We start from the raw sequence: 15,000 nt of genomic DNA, 5'->3' as shown, positions 1-15,000 counted from the left end.
AGTTAGAAGGGCAACATTATTTTCTTTCGAGGCATATATAAAACTGTTTTCATTCATTATTATCATCAACTTGTCAGCTTTTTGTCATTTCATGATGCCTTTATCGCTATTTTTACATTTTGATAGAGGGAGGTATTTTTGTTTTATTATTTATTTATTTATTTATTTAATTTAGGTACATTTATATGTACATGTAGATGCCGTATCAGGACAGATCCATTAAGAGTTTGAGCAGGAATATGTCGTATAGGAATTAACTACACACAATAAAACGTTAACAAAATAATACCTTTGTGACATGAAAAAAACACAAGGAATGTAAAATAACAACCTTGTTTACTTTTTGAAATTAAAATAAAACACAAAGCAGTTTGGCTAATGAAGATGAAGTCTAATAAACAAGCTTTGTTATTCTCTCACAGTTTGGCCAACAAAAATAAAGAGTGATACCTCTCACATCGAATACACAATCTTCACAGCCTGCCTTTTATCTGGTATTGATGTTATTTGAACGCTGATAGAGTTTGCAGTTAAAGGAGTGAACATCCCAGTAAAGAAACTAAAGACTTTATAAACAAGTTGTGACAACGTCATACTTGCCAACCCTCCCGAATTTTCCGGGAGACTCCCGAAATTCAGTGCCTCTCCCGAAAGCCTCCCGGGACAAATATCCTCCCGAAAATCTCCCGATTTTCAGCCATGCAGACCTGAGTGAGGACAGCCTTTTTTCACGTCCCGCTTTCCCACGATATAAACAGCGTTCCTGCCCGATCACGTTATTCCATACGAGGCGTCCGGCATACCGCCGGTGAGCATGGTGCAGATGGAGAAGATCTTCTCGGCGTCCGTGTTGGCGCACACGTTGCCAAAGCCGACGCTGGTCAGGCTGCTGAGGGTGAAGTAGAGGGCGGCGATGTACAAGCTGCGCACCGACAGGCCGCCTACCGTGTTGTTGACGTAGGGCATCTCCAGGCTCATGGAGCCATCCTTGGGGAAGAGACGGCAGGACAACAGGGTGACAAGAACTAAATCATCCAGACTAGAGATAAATTGTATTATTATGTTTATCTTACCTAAAAATAAATCTATTTATTAATTTTAAAAAAAATTTTTTTTTACTATATTTTGCTAAAAACATCATAATTAATTGTATTTTTATTTGTATTTTTTCTGACTCCTTATTACATCCAGCCATAGAATTATACATTAAAATAAACATATTTGAAATAATTAATTTTAAATGATAATAATAATTTATTTAAAATGACTATATTTAATTATTAAAACAATTGCTTGTTTATCAACAACTTTAGCATTTTATTCATTACATTTTGAAGCTCTCAGAAGCCAAATTATGTTATATTCCTTAAGATTTATTTATGCAAGTTTGAAGTATCAATTATCTAAACATTGTTTTGTTTGCATTTTTCAGGATGTAGATATATATATATATATATATATATATATATATATATATATATATATATATATATATATATATATATATATATATATATATATATATATATATATATATATATATATATATACATACATACATATACATATACACATATATATATATATATATACATATACACATATATATATATATATATATATACATATATATATATATGTGTATATGTATATATATATATATGTGTATATGTGTATATATATATATATATATATATGTATGTATGTATGTATGTATGTATGTATGTATATATATATATGTATGTATGTATATATATATATGTATGTATGTATGTATATATGTATGTATATATATATATATATATATATATATATATATATATATATATATATAATATATATATATATATATATATATGTATATATATATATATATGTATATATATATATATATGTATATATATATATATATATATATATATGTATATGAAATACTTGACTTGGTGAATTCTAGCTGTAAATATACTCCTCCCCTCTTAACCACGCCCCCCCACCTCCCGAAATCGGAGGTCTCAAGGTTGGCAAGTATGGACAACGTCCATGACACATCGCCTGCTGCATGTTACCCCACCTCATTAACTCTGTCACAGCAGCTGATGGATGCTGCATTGAGAAAATAAAAGCAACATCAAATCGTTTTCTCCTTCGCTGTATACTTTTAGCGTGGGGACAAGTGTCTCCAATATTGTCCACACCTGTCTCCATCCAAACACAGCAGTGCGCTCTTAAACGCACGGCGGAAAGCGAGGGAAAAAGTGCTTGGCTCCGTTTCCTCCAAGGGGAAATCTCCCGAGCAAAGTCTGTGTAGGTAGTGATGATTATCAAGCCAAACGACGCTAGTGCGCCTGCGCCGGACTTCGTGTTGCCTAAAATGTATTAATAAATGACGGGGTTTTTGGTAATTAAAAAATTAGACGGTATTACGAATCGTCGGGAATTTTATCGCAAATTCTCATTATACCGTTTATTGTTACATCCCTTGTCCATTAACAAGTAAAAAGTCAAGGGCGGTCACGACATGTTCTTGCTGTCGATGTTGGTCAATTTTTTAGGGCGTGCCGGCAATTGACGAGGGCGTTCGCGGCTTTTGCCGTGGTTAAATTCGAGCCCTGCAAATATACTTGGAATCCGTCATTTCCTTTTCCTCATTGTTGTTTCTTCCAGCTCCCGGAGCCGCTGCTAACCTTTGACCTGTACAACGACTTCATCGCGGCGGGGAAGAGCCTCCAGCACTTCGGCAACTGGGAATCGATGCAAGACACTAATGAGTTCGTGGATGTGACTCGCAGCCTACAGAAGCTCCTAGAAAGACTTCCTGCCTGTTGCTTCAGCACGTTGCAGCACCTCATATTGCACCTGCAAAGGTTTGTTTACAAATCCCAAAAGGCAGTGAAGTTGTCACGTTGTGTAAATGGTAAATAAAAACAGAATACAATGATTTGCAAATCCTTATCAACTTATATTCAATTGAATAGACTGCAAAGACAAGATATTTCATGTTCACACTGAGAAATTTATTTCTTTTGTGCAAATAATCATGAACTTAGAATTTAATGGCAGCAACACGTTGCAAAAAAGTTGTCACAGGGGCATTTTTACCACTGTGTTACATGGCCTTTCCTTTTAACGACACTCAGTAAACGTTTGGGAACTGAGGAGACACATTTTTGAAGCTTTTTAGGTGGAATTATTTCCCATTCTTGCTTGATGTACAGCTTAAGTTGTTCAACAGTCCGGGGGTCTCCGTTGTGGTATTTTAGGCTTTATATTGTGCCACACATTTTCAATGGGAGACAGGTCTGGACTACAGGCAGGCCAGTCTAGTACCCGCACTCTTTTACTATGAAGCCACGCTGTTGTAACACGTGGCTTGGCATTGTCTTGCTGAAATAAGCAGGGGCGTCCATGATAACGTTGTTTGAATGGCAACATATGTTGCTCCAAAACCTGTATGTACCTTTCAGCATTAATGGTGCCTTCACAGATGTGTAAGTTACCCATGTCTTGGGCACTAATACACCCCCATACCATCACACATGCTGGCTTTTACACTTTGCGCCTATAACAGTCCGGATGGTTCTTTTCCTCTTTGGTCCGGAGGACACGACGTCCACAGTTTCCAAAAACAATTTGAAATGTGGACTCGTCAGACCACAGAACACTTTTCCACTTTGCATCAGTCCATCTTAGATGAGCCGTTTCTGGGTGTTGTTGATCAATGGCTTTCGCTTTGAACAGTAGAGTTTTAACTTGCACTTACAGATGTAGCGACAAACTTCAGTTACTGACAGTGTTTTTTTAAGTGTTCCTGAGCCCATGTGGTGATATCCTTTACACACTGATGTCGCTTTTTGATGCAGTACCGCCTGAGGGATCGAAGGTCACGGGCATTCAATGTTGGTTTTTGGTGATTTCTCCAGATTCTCTGAACCTTTTGATGATATTACGGAGCGTAGCTGGTGAAATCCCTAAATTCCTTGCAATAGCTGGTTGAGAAATGTTGTTTTTAAGCAATTTACATTTGTTGACAAAGTGGTAACCCTCGCCCCCGTCCTTGCTTGTGAATGACTGAGCATTTCACGGAAGCTGCTTTTATACCCAATCATGGCACCCACCTGTTCCCAATTAGCCCGTTCACCTGTGTTTGATGAGCATTCCTCAACTTTCTCCGTCTTTTTTGCCACTTGTGCCAGCTTTTTTGGAAACATGTTGCATGCATCAAATTCCAAATGGGCTAATATGTGCAAAAAATAACAAAGTTTACCAGTTGGCACATTAAATATCTTGTCTTTGCAGTCAATTCAATTAAATATAGGTTGAAAATAATTTGCATATCATTGTATTCTGTTTTTATTTACCATTTACACAACGTGCCAACTTCACTGCTTTTGGGTTTTGTACATACCAATGCAAAAAAAGGTTTTTCCTCACCTCTGTCTGCCTGTAGAGTTTCCAGAAACAAGGAGAACAAGATGTCCTCCAGCAACTTGGGCATTGTGTTCGGTCCCACTCTCCTGCGTCCGCCGGTGTCGACGGACCATCCCACGGTGGCCCTGCAGGAGAACTCCTACCAGGCCCTGCTGGTGGAGTTCCTCATCACGCACCACGACAGGCTCTTCCTGCCCGCCCCTCAAGTCCCCGCGGGTCCGCTTCCGGAGACCCCTCCTAGGGGACGTGGCTGTCCTCAGGAGGGCGACATTGACTCAAGACCGGAGCAACGGACATCCTCCAGGGAGCGGCCTTACTCCCTAGAAGTAGGTAGTTCTGTGATTGGATGCTCACTCATTGTAGGAGATGATTTTAAAGCGGGCCTACCGGTCAATTCTTCTTCCTTCACTATTAGTCTTATTTTGTATATTCCGGTGAACCAAGGTCCTCTACAGCAGTGGTCCCCAACCTTTTTGTAGCTGCGGACCGGTCAACGCTTGAAAATTTGTCCCACGGACCGGTGGGGGGTCGGGGGGGTGGGAGATTGGTTGTATTTAAAAATTTTTTTTTTTTTTTTTTTTTTTCATAAAGAAATACCATAATGTGTGCTTACGGACTGTATACCTGCAGACTGTATTGATCTATATTGATAAATAATGTATATATTGTGTTTTTTATGTTGATTTAATTTAGAAAAAAATATATATATATATTTATTTTTATTTATTTTTTTAATTTCTTGTGCGGCCCGGTACCGGTCCGCGGACCGATTGGTACCGGGCCGCACAAGAAATTTAAAAAAAAAAATAATAATAATAATAATAATTGTTTTTTTGTTTTTTTTCATAAATAAATACAATCATGTGTGCTTACGGACTGTATACCTGCAGACTGTATTGATCTATATTGATATATAATGTATATATTGTGTTTTTTATGTTGATTTAATTTAGAATTTTTTTTTTTTTTTTTTTTTTATTTCTTGTGCGGCCCGGTACCAATCGGTCCGCGGACCGGTACCGGGCCGTGGCCCGGTGGTTGGGGACCACTGCTCTACAGTAGACATTTGATTTTGGTCTATTTATTTAGTCAGTTACAGGAGCGTTATGCTGTTTTTAAGAACACCTAATCAAAGATCATCTCTATGACAACACTCTACTGTTTAAAAAAAAAAGTTTTTGAACTGAACTCGTGGGTCACCCGTTGAAAAGTTCAAATAATGAAAAAGAGTGGACCTAAAATGGAACACTCTTAGTCATACTTGCCAACCCTCCCGATTTTCCCGGGAGACTCACGAATTTCAGTGCCCCTCCCGAAAATCTCTCCGGGCAACCATTCTCCCGAATTTCTCCCGATTTCCACCCGGACAACAATATTGAGGGTAGAGATGCCGATATATGCGTTAAAATGTAATATCGGAAATTATCGGTATCGTTTTTTTTATTATCGGTATCGTTTTTTTAAAAAAAAATTTTTTTTTTTTTTTTTTTTTAAATTAAATCAACATAAAAAACACAAGATACACTTACAATTAGTGCACCAACCCAAAAAACCTCCCTCCCTCCCCTCATTCACACAAAAGGGTTGTTTCTTTCTGTTATTAATATTCTGGTTCCTACATTATATATCAATATATATCAATACAGTCTGCAAGGGATACAGTCCGTAAGCACACATGATTGTGCGTGCTGCTGCTCCACTAATAGTACTAACCTTTAACAGTTAATTTTACTCATTTTCATTCATTACTAGTTTCTATGTAACTGTTTTTATATTGTTGTACTTTCTTTTTTATTCAAGAAAATATTTTTAATTTATTTACCTTATTTTACTAATTTTTTAAAAAAAGTACCTTATCTTCACCATACCTGGTTGTCCAAATTAGGCATAATAATGTGTTAATTCCACGACTGCATATATCGGTTGATATCGGTATCGGTTGATATCGGTATCTGTAATTAAAGAGTTGGACAATATCGGAATATCGGATATCGGCAAAAAGCCATTATCGGACATCCCTAATTGAGGGCGTGCCTTAAAGGCACTGCCTTCAGCGTCCTCTACAACATAATAAATGCGGCTTTTACACACACACATGAGTGAATGCATTCATACTTGGTCAACAGCCATACAGGTCACACTGAGGGTGTCCGTATAAACAACTTTAACACTGTTACAAATATGCGCCACACTGTGAACCCACACCAAACAAGAATGACAAACACATTTCGGGAGAACATCCGCACCGTAACACAACAGAACAAATACCCAGAACCCCTTGCAGCACTAACTCTTCCGGGACGCTACAATATACCACCAAACCCCAAATTCGGAGGTCTCAAGGTTGGCAAGTATGCTAATAGTACAACTAAAGAAGTTGAACAAATGACTACTGACTGCATCTGAAGTAATACACCAGCAATACCTTATTTACTTCCATCCCCATCCACTTTCTACCGATTGTCCCTTTTTTTGGGGTGGCCGCTGGAGCCTATCTCAGCTGCATTCGGGCGGAAGGCGGAGTACACCCCGGACAAGTCGCCACCTCATCGCAGGGCCAACACAGATAGACAGACAACGTTCACACACTGGAGCCAATTTAGTGTTGCCAATTAACCTTATTTACTTAAATTACATTACAGGGAATTTCTGCACTCTCAGCTTTATTAAAGGCCTACTGAAATGAAATGTTTCTATTTAAACGGGGATAGCAGATCCATTCTATGTGTCATACTTGATCATTTCGCGATATTGCCATATTTTTGCTGAAAGGATTTAGTAGAGAACATCGACGATAAAGGTCGCAACTTTTGGTCGCTGATAAAAAAAAAAAGAGCCTTGCCCGTACCGGAAGTAGCGTGACGTCACCGGAGGAAGGACTCCTCACATTTCCCCATTGTTTACACCAGCAGCGAGAGCGATTCGGACCGAGAAAGCGACGATTACCCCATTAATTTGAGCCAGGATGAAAGATTCGTGGATGAGGAAAGTGAGAGTGAAGGACTAGAGTGCAGTGCAGGACGTATCTTTTTTCGCTCTGACCGTAACTTAGGTACAAGGTCTCATTGGATTCCACACTCTCTCCTTTTTCTATTGTGGATCAATGATTTGTATTTTAAACCACCTCGGATACTATATCCTCATGAAAATGAGAGTCGAGAACGCGAAATGGACATTCACAGTGACTTTTATCTCCACGACAATACATCGGCGAAGCTCTTTAGCTACGGAGCTAACGTGATAGCATCGGGCTCAAATGCAGATAGAAACAAAATAAATAAACCCCTGACTGGAAGGATAGACAGAAGATCAACAATACTATTAAACCCTGGACATGTAACTACACGGTTAATAATTTCCAGCTTGGCGAAGCTTAACAATGCTGTTGCTAACGACGCCATTGAAGCTAACTTAGCAACGGCACCTCACAGAGCTATGATAAAAACATTAGCGCTCCACCTACGCCAGCCAGCCCTCATCTGCTCATCAACACCCGTGCTCACCTGCGTTCCAGCGATCGACGGAAGGACGAAGGACTTCACCCGATCATCCGTGCGGTCGGCGGCTAGCGGCGGCTAGCGTCGGCTAGCGCGTCTGCTATCCAAGTCAAAGTCCTCCTGGTTGTGTTGCTGCAGCCAGCCGCTAATACACCGATCCCACCTACAGCTTTCTTCTTTGCAGTCTTCATTGTTCATCAAACAAATTGCAAAAGATTCACCAACACAGATGTCCAGAATACTGTGGAATTTTGAGATGAAAACAGAGCTATTTTGTATTGGATTCAATGGTGTCCGAATACTTCCGTTTCAACGATTGACGTCACGCGCATACGTCATCATACACAGACGTTTTCAACCGGAAGTTTAGCGGGAAATTTAAAATGTCACTTTATATGTTAACCCGGCCATATTGGCATGTGTTGCAATGTTAAGATTTCATCATTGATATATAAACTATCAGACTGCGTGGTCGCTAGTAGTGGCTTTCAGTAGGCCTTTATGGTTGCCTGATCATAAAAAAAAAAGGTTTTCAGAGTATATCCTTTTGATCCCTGCACAAGAAAGCGAGGAAAAGAAGTAAAAGTTGACTCTGACACCTCCGCGATCTAGGATCTTTTTGCTTAATGCCTTTTAAATGATTTAAACAGTGTTAAAACAACTTTATATAAAATGTGCTGTTCTTAAAGCCAATGTTTTCTTTCACTAATGAAATCAATTAATTACCTTTTAAATCGATATATATCTTCTGGAACAGTGTTTTTCAACCACTGTGCCGTGGGAAATTATGCAACTTTGCCTAATTGGTCCAAAAAATATTACTTGCAAATAGAGATGTCCGATAATATCGGTCTGCCGATATTATCGGCCGATAAATGCCTTAAAATGTAATATCGGAAATTATCGGTATCGTTTTTTTTATTATCAGTATCGGTTTTTTTTTTTTTTTTTTTTTTTTTAATTAAATCCACATAAAAAACACAAGATACACTTACAATTAGTGCACCAACCCAAAAAACCTCCCTCCCCCATTTACACTCATTCACACAAAAGGGTTGTTTCTTTCTGTTATTAATATTCTGGTTCCTACATTATATATCAATATATATCAATACAGTCTGCAAGGGATACAGTCCGTAAGCACACATGATTGTGCGTGCTGCTGGTCCACTAATAGTACTAACCTTTAACAGTTAATTTGACAAATTTTCATTAATTACTAGTTTCTATGTAACTGTTTTTATATTGTTTTACTTTCTTTTTTATTCAAGAAAATGTTTTTAATTTATTTATCTTATTTTACAAATTTTTTTAAAAAGTACCTTATCTTCACCATACCTGGTTGTCCAAATTAGGCATAATAATGTGTTAATTCCACGACTGCATATATCGGTTGATATCGGTATCGGTAATTAAAGAGTTGGACAATATCGGAATATCGGATATCGGCAAAAAGCCATTATCGGACATCCCTAATTGAGGGCGTGCCTTAAAGGCACTGCCTTCAGCGTCCTCTACAACATAATAAATGCGGCTTTTACACACACACAAGTGAATGCAATGCATACTTGGTCAACAGCCATACAGGTCACACTGAGGGTGGCCGCATAAACAACTTTAACACTGTTACAAATATGCGCCACACTGTGAACCCACACCAAACAAGAATGACAAACACATTTCGGGAGAACATCCGCACCGTAACACAACAGAACAAATACCCAGAACCCCTTGCAGCACTAACTCTTTAATTTATTGATCTTATTTTATTTGATTAATTTTTTTTAAAAGTACCTTATCTTCACCATACCTGGTTGTCCAAATTAGGCATAATAATGTGTTAATTCCACGACTGTATATATCGGTATCGGTTGATATCGGTATCGGTAATTAAAGAGTTGGACAATATCGGCATATCGGCAAAAAGCCATTATCGGACATCCCTACTTGCAAATCAATAATTATAATCTGCAAATAATGTGCCGTTGTCTAGTGTCCGTGCCGCATAGAGCTAGGCAGGGTAACCATGTAATACTCCATAGTTCATTGCTTTGTAGAAGTCGGAACGCGTCCAGCATGGTTTGTCGCGACCCCAATACGCAGAGCACAGCCAGAGAGACAGCGTGCAGGTAAAAAGGTATGTTATGCTTAAACCAAAAATGAACAAAAAGGCACTGAAGCATAGGGATGGCTAGGCAAAACGAAAGTAAAACTGAACTGGCTACAAAGTAAACAAAAACAGAATGCTGGACGACAGCAAAGACTTGCAGTGTGTGTGTCCGTACATGACATGACAATCAACAATGTCCCCACAAAGACGGATAGCGTCCGCACAACTGAAATAGTCTTGTTTGCCAAGACAAAGCAGGTCATTTTTTTGCTGGTGGTGTGCCTACGTATTTTTTTAATGAAAAAAATGTGCCTCGGCTCAAAAAAGGTTGACAAACACTGCTCTGGAAGGCCAACTAGCCGAGCACGGACTGATTTTCTGCCATTTTAGGACTATAAATGGATATATCGATCCATTGTTACACAGTGGTCCGAGTTCCTCAATTTTTTTAGGAATTTGCTGCAAAAATGTTTGTGTACCAAGTTGTGAACTGAACTCACCAGTTGAATAGCCCTGCTTTAAAGGATTTTTGTTAGTTTGTCATTTTTACTTTTATAAAAGCTATAATAGCTTAACTTGACATTTTATTCTGTTAAGGCCCAAGCTGTTTGTTTACATGCTTTTTTTATTTCCCTTTGCTATTTGGGCTTATTGGACCCTAATTAGAATAAAAACTAAGAATCATCTTTTGATATGATGAACTTAGTCCATAAGTACACAAACGTGTACTTCATGTTTAGTGACATGCTAATTCTTATTTTTACACTTTTTTCCCAAATTCCATTGTATGTTGTACTCTTCTAACACCACCAGATGGCAGTATAAGTGTCCACATAAGTGGCCATAAGACCCCAATTCAGTAGTGTACACAATTTTGGAAATAAGAGCTAAAAGGTGCTGTCCACGCATGTGGCCACTAAGCCTTTAGAGGTAAAAAGATGGACGACTGCTGCTCTGCTTTCTTGTACGTCGCTCTTTTCAAGCTCCTTTCCCTTTTGCTTCAAACTTGTTCAAGAATAGACAGATCATTTCCAACATGGCACCTCCACACAATTATTTTACACCGTAAGATTCTGTAAATGTTTAGTTACATACCTTAATTGTTTCCAAACGGTTCCTGCAACAAGGCAGTAAAACGGCTAATCAAACAAAACAAACAACCTCCACGGTGACGTCTTGGTGAGTTTACTGAGGAATTTGTGAAAGTGAAACAATACAAAAAGAATGTAATTGTGAGTTAATAATACTAACAGACACTCGTAAACGTGTTAGTACGTTAGCTAAGGCTAACGACGCTAGCGTCATTACATTACAATAGCACGTACAAATATGCGTGAAAACACTCCTGCAGACATCACACAAGGGACGCTTTTAGTAAGTATGAATAGTTTTAGTTATATTGTAAGATTTTAACGTGGCTTGGAGTGATGAATTAAGAATCCATACGAGTAGTAACGCTATGGACAGCTGGAAGACTGAACGACGAAATTTTTTTAAAAAGCACTGACGGTAAAAGTCCAAAAGATGGCGTCATAGCGCAAACAATAAATTAAAATGTATTATCGATGCCAGTGAAGAAAAATTCATGAATTAGCCGCTACGTTTAATAAGCCGCGGGATTCAAAGTGTAGGAAAAAAGTAGCAGAATTTACATAGGTTCTTTTTAAGACACTTGTGGAAAATAAAAATAAAAATTGTGCTGTCAAACGTTTATTTTTTTTAAATCAGATTAATCAAACTTTTAAATTTGGATTATGATTAATCACAGGTTATTAGTCATTTAAATTGACATTAAAAAAAAAAGACTCCAATATTTAGACACAAATGCAATCTTCTTGGCAGAATATCTTACAGGAAGTGTTACTTGAATGCACCACAGTTATTCGCTCTAAACCAGAGGTGTCAAAAGTTATCGCTTGTAACAGTGAATACTATTATTACACCATCTTTTTATGCATTTTATTAGTAGATTTTTTTTAAAGTAAAATGTAAAAAAATATGTTAAGTTGCAATAATTTCACCTCAAATTTTTGTGTATTTTACTGTAAATGAAAAAACAGTACTGCTGTTTTTATGGTAAAAAAAAAAAAGGCAGCTCAGTTGCCAAAATTTTACTGTAAAATTTACATTTGTTTTTTTTAGTTTAAATAAAAAAACCTGCAATTTTACAGTAACATTTTTATCTTTACCATTACCTACTCAGTGGCCTAGTGGTTAGAGTGTCCACCCTGAGATCGGTAGGTTGTGGGCTCAAACGCCGGCCGAGCCATACCAAAGACTATAAAAATGGGACCCATTACCTCCCTGCTTGGCACTCAGAATCAAGGGTTGGAATTGGGGGTTAAATCACCAAAAATGATTCCCGGGCGCGGCCACCGCTGCTGCTCACTGCTCCCCTCAGCTACCAGGGGGTGAACAAGTGGATGGGTCAAATGCAGAGGACACATTTCACCACACCTAGTGTGTGTGACAATCGTTGGTACTTTAACTTTACTTTAAGTGCATAAGTGTGGTGCACTTGTGTAAGTACGCTTGGTCTTCAAGTGTGTCACACTTATACTTACATTTAGTTTTTGAGTACATAAGTGTGAGAGGAAGGAGGCGAACTAAGAAGACGATAAAGATTGCCATGATCATTTACATGAACGGTAATGAATGTATTACCTGGTGTTTTGTTTCTCAATATTATGCAAAAGCAACTTTTCTCACCTTCTGGTACATGCTGATCTGTATTTGGGATCTGCATAAGTCCTGAAAATGCGCACGCGTCCGCCATTGTGGTCCGTGCCGACACCGCAGTCGATAAGCTTCTTCTTTTTCTCTATCTTCTCCATTTTATTTGGTACATGGTGTAATGATAAGTGTGACCAGTAGATGGCAGCCACGCATAAGAGATACGGGTAGGCTGCACTATGATGGCAATATGACTCAAGTAAACAACACCAACATTTTATATGTGCCATCGAGAATATAGAACATTACACACGGCGCTCAAAAATCTGGTGACATGTTTTTAGTAGGACTTTGGTAAGCTATGAACCCACACCGCTTGATGGATTGTACTGTGCTTCAACATAGGAGTATTATTATGGTGTGTGTATAAGGTAAGACATATTATCTGGCCCTTTGTTTCGCAATATTATGCAAAAGCAACTTTTCTTACCTTCTGGTACCTGCTGATCTGTATTTGGGATCTGCATAAGTCCTGAAAATGTAGTCCGTGCCGACACCGCAGTCGATAAGCTTCTTCTTTTTCTCTATCTTCTCCGTTTTTTTTGGTACATGGTGTAATGATAAGTGTGACCAGTAGATGGCAGCCACACATAAGAGATACGGGTAGGCTGCACTATGATGGCAATATGACTCAAGTAAACAACACCAACATTTTATATGTTCCATCGAGAATATAGAACATTACACACGGCGCTCAAAAATCTGCCGACATGTTTTTAGTGGGACTTTGGTAAGCTATGAAGCCACACAGCTTGATGGATTGTACTGTGCTTCAACATAGGAGTATTATTATGGTGTGTGTATAAGGTAAGACATATTATCTGGCCCTTTGTTTCACAATATTATGCAAAAGCAACTTTTCTTACCTTCTGGTACCTGCTGATGTGTATTTGGGATCTGCATAAGTCCTGAAAATGTAGTCCGTGCCGACACCGCAGTCGATAAGCTTCTTCTTTTTCTCTATCTTCTCCATTTTATTTGGTACATGGTGTAATGATATGTGTGACCAGTAGATGGCAGCCGCACATAAGAGATACGTGTAGGCTGCACTATGATGGCAATATGACTCAAGTAAACAACACCAACATTTTATATGTTCCATCGAGAATATAGAACATTACACACGGCGCTCAAAAATCTGCCGACATGTTTTTAGTGGGACTTTGGTAAGCTATGAAGCCACACCGCTTGATGGATTGTCGGCGCATTAAACATAGGAGTATTATTATGGTGTGTGTGTGTGTATAAGGACCGCAAAATGGCACCTATTAGCAGACATTACCTTGTGTTTTGTTTCGCAATATTATGCAAAAGCAACTTTTCTTACCTTCTGGTACCTGCTGATCTGTATTTGGGATCTGCATAAGTCCTGAAAATGTAGTCTGTGCCGACACCGCAGTCGATAAGCTTCTTCTTTTTCTCTATCTTCTCCGTTTTATTTGGTACATGGTGTAATAAGTGTGACCAGTAGATGGCAGCCACACATAAGAGATAAGTGTAGGCTGCACTATGATGGCAATATGACTCAAGTAAACAACACCAACATTTTATATGTGCCATCGAGAATATAGAACATTACACACGGCGCTCAAAAATCTGTTGACATGTTTTTAGTCTGACTTTGGTAAGCTATGAAGCCACACCGCTTGATGGATTGTCGGCGTATTAAACATAGGAGTATTATTATGGTGTGTGTGTGTGTATAAGGACTGCAAAATGGCACCTATTAGCAGACATTACCTTGTGTTTTGTTTCACAATATTATGCAAAAGCAACTTTTCTTACCTTCTGGTACCTGCTGATCTGTATTTGGGATCTGCATAAGTCCTGAAAATGTAGTCCGTGCCGACACCGCAGTCGATAAGCTTCTTCTTTTTCTCTATCTTCTCCGTTTTATTTGGTACATGGTGTAATAAGTGTGACCAGTAGATGGCAGCCACACATAAGAGATACGTGTAGGCTGCACTATGATGGCAATATGACTCAAGTAAACAACACCAACATTTTATATGTGCCATCGAGAATATAGAACATTACACACGGCGCTCAAAAATCTGTTGACATGTTTTTAGTAGGACTTTGGTAAGCTATGAAGCCACACCGCTTGATGGATTGTCGGCGTATTAAACATAGGAGTATTATTATGGTGTGTGTGTGTATAAAGACCGCAAAATGGCACCTATTAGCAGACATTACCTTGTGTTTTGTTTCACAATATTATGCAAAAGCAAC

General features: G+C 38.6%; 1 protein-coding gene across 1 annotated transcript in view; it reads left to right on the top strand.

The window, feature by feature from the left end:
- The window catches only part of LOC133651801 (GEM-interacting protein-like), a 64,402-nt gene that overhangs the window by 42,146 nt on the left and 7,256 nt on the right, over nt 1-15,000 (top strand). The window contains exons 18-19 of the mRNA XM_062049933.1: nt 2,665-2,864; nt 4,448-4,754. Coding sequence (XP_061905917.1) covers nt 2,665-2,864; nt 4,448-4,754 — 507 coding nt within the window. The remainder of the gene's footprint in view (nt 1-2,664; nt 2,865-4,447; nt 4,755-15,000) is intronic.

This window comes from Entelurus aequoreus, linkage group LG06 (assembly GCF_033978785.1).
Source record: "Entelurus aequoreus isolate RoL-2023_Sb linkage group LG06, RoL_Eaeq_v1.1, whole genome shotgun sequence".
NCBI classification, from domain to species: Eukaryota; Metazoa; Chordata; class Actinopteri; order Syngnathiformes; family Syngnathidae; genus Entelurus; species Entelurus aequoreus.
The sequence above is the reverse complement of the archived record's forward strand: the minus strand, read 5'-3'. Positions and strand labels throughout refer to the sequence as shown.